The following is a 10,134-nucleotide window of genomic DNA, read 5'->3' as shown; positions in this document are numbered from 1 at the left end:
CAACCTGCCAAACACCCGCTTCCTGTTTTTGTTTTGCAAGACAAGAATGTTGGAAAAAACGAACTGTGGGAGGACAAAACAGTTTCTTTTTCATGTCTTTTACATGTTTACCGCAATACTGTGCCATTAAACCTTTAAAGTAAAGCTGCTGATTGTCTAGAATAAGATTTATCTAGATCTTCTGTGCCTTTTTTTTTTACCGTATTTCACACTGTTTTATAGAAATGAAGCCTCTGTATACCAATATGCAGTGTTTTAGAGTAATTAGACACTTTCTTAAATTCCTTAAAGCAATAATCCAAGTTCAGTGTTGATCATTTTATTTTATACAACAATTTATATTGTCGTCATTTTATGCATTTTAATCCATCATTGAGATACATTCATACTGTGCACCCCTGACCTCATTCATTTCCATCGTACCTCACCGTAACCTAGATTACTATTATTATTTTCTTTTTTTTTTATAAGAAAATATTATGTGCACCAAGTGGTAGTGCACTTTTGTTGCAATTAACATTAGGTAACAAATGCTGTAGATTAAGTTTTTGCTGGACTCTGAAGGTTCATTTTAGGCTAGTATCTTGTAAGGAATTAGTGGTGTGTGTGTGTGTGTGTGTGTTAGCCCACCTGAACATCCCACTAAGCAAGCCTGTAATATTCAAGCTGACCTTTTGGTTCTCTCCTGCCCTTTGCGTTCTCTGTTTCTTTGGAGGACGTATTGGGCCACTGCTCCACAAACAGCTTGGTTGTTTATTAACGTGCATAATTAGCGTTGAACTGGATTCAATGGACCGGGGGCTTTATTATTTTTTTTTTACCCCATCCCAATCCAATGAGCTTTAACAACCCGTCTGACCTTTCTGTATCAGTTGATTATCAGAGGCTTCTAAATTAAAATGGAACCAAGCAGTTTACACAAAATAAAACATGACTAGACGGGAATACATGTCTTAGGTGTCATTTAAACCACAGTAATTGATCAATAGAAGAGCTTGGTAGTATAATATAAGATGCCTTATATTTTGATGTTATTTAGCCACTAATATAATACAAAATGTAATACAATCTTAGGGGTGTGTCGTTTATTACGTATTATGAAATTAAAGATTTAAATTCTTCTGTTTACTCGCTTAGGTCTTTAGGCTTTATATGTTTGTAAACGTCGCTTAGGACGTTTATTTAGTCGTAGCTAAAGTAGCTTTAAGCCATGTTTGAATTCAGTAATTATTTTAGCAAAAGATGACTTGTTTTTCCTGTTTATCACGTGCTACTCACTTTTTTTTCCTCTGCAGAATTTGCATGCGTTAGTAATGCATCTTAATCTAATTGGAAATTAGCTTGGTCATTTATTACTGAGAGGACAAGAGTAAATGAACCGTTTTTTCCCCTGTCAGTTTTTAAACCGTTTTTCATTTATCTTCTTAAACCTGGCATTAAGATATACGATTTAACTTTATAGGGAGGTGTTATTGGGTACAACCGGTACAACTCGTTATTTTAACATTGAGATTTTGTTATATATTTATCGCAATGCAGTCTGATTCTGTTCCATAGTGCCCATTTTGTGTCATTCTTGATATTCCCGACGTTTACGAATAGCACTGCCGAAAATTCTTTGCTCATGAATGTTAATTAAGTCACGCCGACGCTACCGACGTAAGCTAATTAATATTCATAAGTTTGAGCCACGCCCCGTCCCCCGCCGCCTGGATGTTTCAGTCCAGCATCTCTAAGATCTGACAACAGGAAGGATTTGACCTCGCTGCACAGGAGAACGACACTCATCTGCTTGCAGTAAGTAAATCTTTATTCTTGACAAAAATCATTTGTATAATAATGACGCAAATATAATTAAATAATTATCAGTAACTGTTTGAAGTATTTTAAAACTATTTTGGGTTAAATACGCATATGCATTTTCTTTTTGCATCTGCATGCTCTACTTGACTGTAAATAATCTTTGAATGATTGCAGTGGTCCCATGGATTATTATTATTATTACTACTAAATGTCTTATTATAAATATTTTTTTCTTTAAAGTCATGCATGGGAACAGAGGCATGGACCACACCCCGGTCAATATAATCCCTTGTCAGTCCATGTGTTCATGTATACAGATTTATATATGATACAGTAGATAGTCCGTTATCATAATAAGGGAATATTAAATCATATTTATAATACGTTAATTATTGTTTTAATTAATATTCACAATATGTTATACACAATTAGTTTACCGTAACCAAAAAAAAAGAAGAATTGCTAAAGGGAAAATTATAAAGCTTTATATTTTCTTCCCTTTGTAGTACAGATTGAGCTTGTGTGTACATTTTTTGTTGTTGTTTTTAGATATACTGGGTAAAGGCCTAGACTTCTTTAACTGACCATGGCAAACCGAGGACCCAGTTATGGACTGAGCCGTGAGGTGCAGGAGAAGATCGAGCAGAAGTATGACCCAGAGCTAGAGTCTCGGCTGGTGGACTGGATTGTCACTCAGTGTGGAGGAAATCTAGAGAAGCCACAGCCAGGGAGGCAAAACTTTCAGATCTGGCTAATGGATGGCACTGTGAGTAAATACCAGTTACAGTACAATATCACTCCAACATGATTCCATTCATCATTATTTATCACTAACCCCCCATTCGTCCATGTCTGCAGATCCTCTGTAGACTCATTAACAGTTTGTATCCGCGTGGTAAGGAGCCTATTAAGAAGATCCCAGAGACTCAGATGGCCTTTAAGCAGATGGAAAAGATCTCCCAGTTCCTGCAGGCAGCTGAAGCTTACGGAGTGATAACCACAGACATTTTTCAGACAGTGGACTTGTGGGAAGGTACTGTAAAATTTGCTTTTATGAGTTCTGGAACAGCACTTCATGGACTTGGAATTACAATGGTGCTTGTAAAAGCAAACCGCTGTAGAAAATGTATATATCAGTTTGAATTGTTTTGAAAGATTGCTTTTAATCAGTCAGGCCTTGCATACTACAGTTCATCATCCTATAAAGCAATATAAGCTGCGTTCTTGGTGTGTTGCCAAAGCCACTTCAGTGCTTGTTGGTTCCCTTGGTTAAAGGAAAAGACATGGCAGCTGTCCAGAGAACACTAATGGCCCTGGGTGGCGTCGCTCTCACAAAAGACGATGGACTTTACCGGGGTAACCGGGACTGGTTTCACAGGTGAGCAAGACAATTTCTGGAGATTACCGCCAGATTGATTCATAGCAGGGTGTTAAATCCTGACTGGTTGGACTTGTGAATAGATTTTGTTGTGTCTCAGTACCATGTGAACTCTTTTTGATCTCATGTGACAGGAAATCTCAAGGCAACCGGCGAGAGTTTTCTGAGGAGCAATTGCGGCAGGGTCAGAATCTGATTGGCTTACAGATGGGCAGTAACCGTGGGGCATCTCAGGCTGGCATGACTGGTTACGGCATGCATCGGCAGATTATGTAAAACTACTCTACTGCCCAACAACACCCAGAAGACCTTAAACCCTCTCACCCCAGCCCTCACCAAGCAGTGTTCCTTGATGGTGCATATATTTGATGAATAGGACCAGTATTAGTAATGAAGCATTGAGGTTTTAAGATATTAGAGCATGCTAGGCATATCTATTTTAAGTTTTGTTTGCTCAGCTTGTGATAAAAATATATTTATTGATTTGTAAATGTATGCAAAGTGATAAAAGTTTTATCTAAGCAAGTCAAAACAACTGCATTATTCTCTATGAGCAGACAGTGTGTTGATATGCCAAATAACAGACAGCAACACTATACTTGTTTACACGGTGTTTGAATGTACAGTAAAGGACAAACGTTTGCCCTTCCAAATACTGTAGTGCACCTGTCGTTATTACTGGGTTATCATTATCAGTTCTTTTGCTGTTTTAATAGGAAAAATTAAAAAGTAAAAGATGTCAATGCACATACTAACCAGAAGTACTGTATGCAGATTAATGATAGTCATAAATGTAGAAATATATTAATTTGTGTTGTCCATCGTTGTTGTGTGTTAACATTCCATGTCAGTTTCATAAGCTTGGTTTTGATGACCATGTTTGATGTAAATGTTTAATAAATTGGTACCTTAACATGATTGGTTAATGTGTTTTTTATGAAAATAAAATGTAACATGGCTTGAAGTTAAGCCTAAAGAATATTGTACAATGTTAAGTATACTTGAGTTTCTTAAAGGGATACTCCACCCCAAAATGAAAATTTTGTCATTAATCACTTACCCCCATATCATTCCAAACCCGTAAAATCTTTGTGCATCTTCGGAATACAGTTTAAGATACTTTGGATAAAATCCAGGTGGCTTGTGACTGTCCCACTGGCTGCAAAGTAAATTACACTGTCAAAGTCCAGAAAAGTTTGAAAGACATTGTCAGAAAAGTCCATCCGCCATCAGTTGTTCAATCTCAATTTTTTGAAGTGACGAATACTTTTTGTATGCAAAGAAAAAAACGACTTTATTCAACAATTTGTCTCTTCTGTGTCTCTCCGCATCACCGTAGCGCTATTTTGGAAAATGTTGGCAGCGCACACTCTTCTGTGTCAGCCAAGCTGTACGGATGAGCTGTTTTCGTTCAAATCAAAGCGTAAAATACACATAGAAAATGTATCCTTGTGTCGTGGCTGACACAGAAGAGCGTACGCAGTTCAGCGGATATTCTCCAAAATGGCGCTACGGTGATGCGGAGAGACAGAGGAGACAAAATGTTGAATAAAGTCATTATTTTTATTTTCTTTGCATACAAAAAGAATTATTGTCACTTCATAACGTTATGGTTGAACCACTGATGGCAGATGGACTATTCTGACGATGTCTTTCATACTTTTCTGGACCTTGACAGTGTAAATTTACTTGGAAGTCTATGGGACAGTCACAAGCCTCCCAGTTTTCATCTAAAATATCTTAAATTTTATGGGTTTGGAACGACATGGGGATAAGTGATTAATGACAACATTTTAATTTTGGGGTGGAGTAGGGTGACCACCCGTCCCGCGTAGCGCGTGCGAGCACAGCGTTTGAAGCCCAATTCATGCTTCCCACAAATTGAGACTGTTTCACGCATAATCAATGCTTGCTCAAAAAAAGTTGGTCGCTCTATATCCTCGAGTCCCAGGCAGCCAAACGAACATTACTTGACAGTTCAGCACGCTACTGTTGCCACACTCACCCCTCAGTTGAACTGCTGACTAGGTTGTTGTCAACTTTTCCGTGGTTGTCATGACAGCGCACGCACGTGCATACCAGACACACTGGGAAGGAACTTTTAGATGCACGCTTTACGATTCGAAAAATGGAGAAAGTGAGGCACCGCCATCAACAATTAAAAAAGAGAAGGTGTGTCCTGTTTCAAACTGTTTTTTTTTTTCATGCGCCTGCCTTTACTAACATGCAAGTTCACCATCCTCTCTCCCCCTTCTCGTTCCGTGAACCTCTGGAGTTGTGAGTTTAGACTTTTTTTTTAAAGGGACTCTAAGTAGGAATTACTCCCATCTAGTGGTGAAATTGTATTTTGCATTCAAACTAATTTTGCTCTCCAGCGCCTCGCTTTTTCAAATGCGCGTTGCATCTACGGTAGGCGATATGTACCAAAAAGCTTTGACAGGATGTCTTCTAATAGCACTTCGTTTTGGCGACGATGTTTTCTTCTCCTGTGGCGTGGCATATGTATGGTCCATAATAAGAATGCAATCCAGACTTTTAAACTTGCCGGTGCAGTTTCAAGCGCCTCTCACTGCTCTGCACCTGCGTTTCTGGCTCTGACCGAAAACGCGTTGTGGAAACGCGTTGGCTTAGTACTTTTTGTCCCTCTCTGCAATTATAGTTTTGCAAGATGGCGGAACTACATGGAAGCCTCCGTTGACCTACCCGTCCCATGTATATAAAGATAATAAATTCTTCATTTACGAGGATTAGTTTAAACATTGGCATAGGTATTTGTACACCATTGTGGACATATTTATGAATAAAAATATTGATTTTAGATAATAAAATACCTAAAAAGTTACTTATTTTCCCTTTAACTGTTCCTGTGGTGTTGAGCAACTACAATTCATTTTAATCCTATAATTTCATATTATAATTTATTTAAAGTGAATAAATTGTAATGAAAAATAAATAAAATAGCTAAAGTAAATCGTTAAGATGAAGGCAAGGCAAGGCAAGTTTATTTATATAGCACATTTCGTACACAATGGTAATTCAAAGTGCTTTACATAAAAGAAAGTAAAATAATAATGAAGAAAAAGAATAACAAGAATAAAACAAGCAATTTTAAAACTTTATTAAAACTGTACTTATTTAAAATGAATTTAAAACAGTTAGAAAATGATTTTACATAAAATAAAATAAAAAAACAGTGAAAATATATATTGCAATCAGTTCAGACATCGCACAGTGCTCATTCAATAAATGCACAGCTAAACAGATGAAGTGCATTTGTCAATTCTGTCATGAGCATACATCAGCAGTTACACGTTTAGGGGAATAGGACATTATTAATATACCATGTAAGGTGGTATGTGCTAGAAATGGGTAAACCACTATCAGTGAGTCTGCCCATGGGGTGCGGGCACCGCCGGACAAGGCAGTGTCCCACATTGTCCCTCAGAAACATACCCCTTGTCCCCCCTTGGGCTTATTAGCAGGTGGTCACCCTAGGGTGGAGTAACCCTTTAAATATACTTCAGGTTCTTGAATTGCTTATATAGTCCTTTATAGATTAAAAAAAAAGTTCTTGTTGCATTATGGGTTATTAGGATATTGATCTAGTTGCTAAAGCATTGGAACTTGGTTAACAAGTTGGTCACATTAGTGGAAAAATAGTGATTAATGAAGCACCGCTCACACAGAAGTTTCTTTCAAACCAGACAGCTTTCAGATGGTCAAGGTGATGAATTTGATTAACCAACCTGAATACGAGCAAAATTTGCATGGTAAATTTATCGCAAAAAAATCATTTTGAAATGACTGGATTGTGAAATAAAATTTCGCCAAGTGACAGTAAACCGAACCATGCCTCATCAAATACAAAAACACAAAATTACAATACAATGCTCCTGACAAAATATTTAAATCTTATGAGTCGAAACAATGAGTCTGAGCAAGACATGGAATCAAGTCTACATATAATAACCTATGTGTTTAAACTTATTTTTATATATTTAATTTAGCAAGATGTCAAATCACATTATTTTAATTTACATAAACTATACTAAAAAAAGGTTTCTCTTAGTGTGGCACATTGAAGCTCTGTTAATATTTACTCCTAAATGGCCATAGAAACCTTTTAGCTCTAATTAAAACCTTTATGTTTAAGTGGGGAGGAAGGCAGATATGACATATTTCAAAAGCTTAAGACCAAATGGATTCATAAGGTCAAGCTTTGGGATGCGTTGGATTGCATTTGCAGTGTCACTAAAGTGGAAATTTAATCAGGATTGAGTAACACCCATAAGCAGCTACATGGTCATGGATATGCATTAAGCACTGAATTACATGATGCTCTTTAGACTGACTTTACGACTGTTCAGTAACATTTCTAAAGCAACCAAATCAATAACGGCAAATTAAAGCACAAGATTCTCTGGTCACATAACATCCCAAAGCCTTCAAGGAAGTGGCAGACAGACTGACTTTCATGAGGGTTTGTTCAGTTTAATATTAGCTTTACTCCACAATCTAATGAATATAAATGGGTTTAGTTAGCAAAACTCTATGCCAATATGGATTGGGCAATAGCATGTTTCAAGTTGAATATTATCTAAGCTAAAATACAAAAAGGAATTATAATAGAGGACACAGGTGATGTGTAACATATTTGGGTAAAATAAGTAATCTAAACAATGACTTTCTGACCAATGAAATAGCAGGTATGCAATAAGTCAATTCTAAAAAAAAAAACTCTTCAAATGTTTGTGCACATTAGGTTTCCTCAAACACAGAGACTGTTCTTGGACTACTGCTGCTGTAGTGCTTGAGAGGACCATGCTCTTTCCCACACAGATTTGTATGCTTTTTCTAGTTGTATTGGTCAATGCTGCAGAGCAGAGCGTTCCTGACAAAAACACTGGCTGTGTGTATGGTCACCCCGGGATCCCTGGAGACCCGGGACACAATGGAATGCCAGGACGTGATGGCAGGGATGGGGCCAAAGGTGATAAAGGAGATAGAGGTAAGAATGAAAGAAAGATGTTTGACTCCAGTTAATCAGTAACCATGTTATAAAAAAAATTATTTGGCAAGATTTTGCAGTAATATTTGACATTTACATGTTAAAGTACAAGCTTGGTTTGGCAAAAGGATATGGACCTCCTTGCATGCAATAGAAGTGTTTCATACGATACATACAAAAAATACAACTGTTTATGTGATCTAAAGGTGATATAGGAACTTGCGGCACAACTGGTAAAGAAGGACCAAAGGGAGATAAAGGAGAACCTGGTAAATATTAATAATGTCTTTTTCTAAATCTTCCCATAATAGGAAGAAGAGAAAATTGGATTTATTTATTTAAATAAAATAAAAAAACATGTACAAAACATATTTTAAAAAATGCAAAAATATATTTACATGAATATATATTTTTTATCAGTTTTAGTTACTTATATTCATCATATATTTACTTACCGTTTATTACTTTTTTAGGTGTTTCTGGCATAGCTGGTGTGAAAGGGAAGCGTGGAGACAATGGAGAAAGGGGTCCACCTGGCAAAATGGGGCCCCAAGGCTTCCCAGGGCCATTGGGTTTAAAAGGTCAGAAGGGAGAACTTGGTTTGCCAGGACCACAGGGCATCAAAGGGGACGTGGGTCCTACAGGCCCTGTGGGACCACAAGGAGACATTGGCTATAAGGGAGACAAGGGCATACAGGGTCCTTTGGGGCCTCCAGGGCGACCAGGCCCAAAAGGTGAAGTCGGCCATCCAGGTATCAAAGGCAGCATTGGTGTTCGTGGTGAGAAAGGGTCAAAAGGGGACATTGGGGAACAAGGCCCAAAGGGGGACATGCCTGAGATACCAAAAAGTGCCTTCTCAGCCAGACTGAGCGAAAGCTCCAAATTACCTGCTGCTAACACTCCAATTCTCTTTGATAAAATCATCTATAACCGTCAGGGACACTATGATCCTCAGACTGGCCGCTTTACTTGTGCCATCAGAGGAGTGTATTATTTCACCTACTATATCACTGTGTTCTCTCGCAATGTAAAAGTGGTCCTGATGAAGAATGGGCAGCGAGTGATCTACACTATGGACAGCTATCAAGGTGGTGAGGACCAGGCTTCTGGAGGAGCAGTCCTAGAACTGGAAACCGGAGACAAAGTGTGGTTGCAAGTGGCTGATAAACTGCTGTTTAATGGGTTATATGCAGATGAAGATGACGACACCGTTTTTTCTGGCTTTCTCCTCTTTGCAACCTAAAAACGCTGCTACGAATTAGAATTTAGTGGTACAAAACCATGCTTTGAAATAAGATATTGTAAATTCACTAAATGTCATCATAATATTCTGTAAAAATGTAAATCATTATGTTTCTTAAATTCATTTGTGACAAAAATGATGTGTTTCTGTGTATTTTTGCTAAAGCAAACATCACAACATTCCTGTAGCTTAAAGTCGGCATGAAACAGAAGCTGAGATTGTTTTTCTCCCATTTAGAGTGCTGCAGGCAGGATAATGCATTTTTTGTAAGTCAAAACTCCAAAAAGTTAGCATTTTAGCACTTATGGTTCAGTCATCCTGAAGTCAATGGGTTTTTAGTTAAATGCCTAAAATAAGGTCTGTGCATGGTTAACGCAAGCTCAAGATATTTTCACATTTTATTCTACAACATAAAATGATCTAATACCCCTTGCATTTTTTTTATAAAGCTTTTCCTTGTCTTGAACAAGGCGGTTGCTAACAATTGGCTAAATGTGACTACAGAAATATTAAATGTCCTCAACAGGTAAATTCATTTTCTTACTTCTCCGCTTTCACAGCTTCATTGTGTTCATAAGTATGCTCTCGTGAACTGTTCAAACTTTCAGGGAAAATTATTAAAGACTGAAAGAGTTGTCAGAAGCTTAATGATGGTGACATTAAAGTCATGTGACTGTGGTGTAGTTCGTTTATAGCTTATGT

At 37.5% G+C, this 10,134-nt stretch overlaps 2 protein-coding genes across 2 annotated transcripts; both read left to right on the top strand.

Annotated features, from left to right (window-relative positions):
- Positions 1–1,670: 1,670 nt before the first annotated feature.
- On the top strand, positions 1,671–4,094 carry tagln3b (transgelin 3b). Its single transcript, XM_059524133.1, has 5 exons — positions 1,671–1,797; positions 2,353–2,569; positions 2,662–2,836; positions 3,079–3,181; positions 3,316–4,094. Exons 2-5 carry the CDS (start codon positions 2,390–2,392, stop codon positions 3,455–3,457), a joined length of 600 nt encoding a protein of 199 aa, XP_059380116.1. The 5' UTR covers positions 1,671–1,797; positions 2,353–2,389; the 3' UTR covers positions 3,458–4,094.
- A 3,831-nt stretch (positions 4,095–7,925) lies between these two features.
- On the top strand, positions 7,926–9,528 carry c1qtnf9 (C1q and TNF related 9). Its single transcript, XM_059524132.1, has 3 exons — positions 7,926–8,189; positions 8,396–8,458; positions 8,663–9,528. The coding sequence occupies exons 1-3, from the start codon at positions 8,003–8,005 to the stop codon at positions 9,430–9,432; spliced, it is 1,020 nt and encodes a 339-aa protein (XP_059380115.1). The 5' UTR covers positions 7,926–8,002; the 3' UTR covers positions 9,433–9,528.
- Positions 9,529–10,134: the final 606 nt, after the last annotated feature.

The sequence above is a fragment of the Carassius carassius genome, chromosome 35 (assembly GCF_963082965.1).
Source record: "Carassius carassius chromosome 35, fCarCar2.1, whole genome shotgun sequence".
NCBI classification, from domain to species: Eukaryota; Metazoa; Chordata; class Actinopteri; order Cypriniformes; family Cyprinidae; genus Carassius; species Carassius carassius.
This window is presented reverse-complemented; position numbering and strand designations above follow the sequence as displayed.

Coding starts and splice junctions, on each gene's coding strand:
- c1qtnf9 (XM_059524132.1), top strand. CDS start 8,003: ATGCTCTTTCCCACACAGATTTGTATGCTTTTTCTAGTTGTATTGGTC. Junction 8,190..8,395: donor AGGTGATAAAGGAGATAGAG/GTAAGAATGAAA, acceptor TGTGATCTAAAG/GTGATATAGGAACTTGCGGC. Junction 8,459..8,662: donor GGGAGATAAAGGAGAACCTG/GTAAATATTAAT, acceptor TTACTTTTTTAG/GTGTTTCTGGCATAGCTGGT.
- tagln3b (XM_059524133.1), top strand. CDS start 2,390: ATGGCAAACCGAGGACCCAGTTATGGACTGAGCCGTGAGGTGCAGGAG. Junction 2,570..2,661: donor TCTGGCTAATGGATGGCACT/GTGAGTAAATAC, acceptor CCATGTCTGCAG/ATCCTCTGTAGACTCATTAA. Junction 3,182..3,315: donor AACCGGGACTGGTTTCACAG/GTGAGCAAGACA, acceptor CTCATGTGACAG/GAAATCTCAAGGCAACCGGC.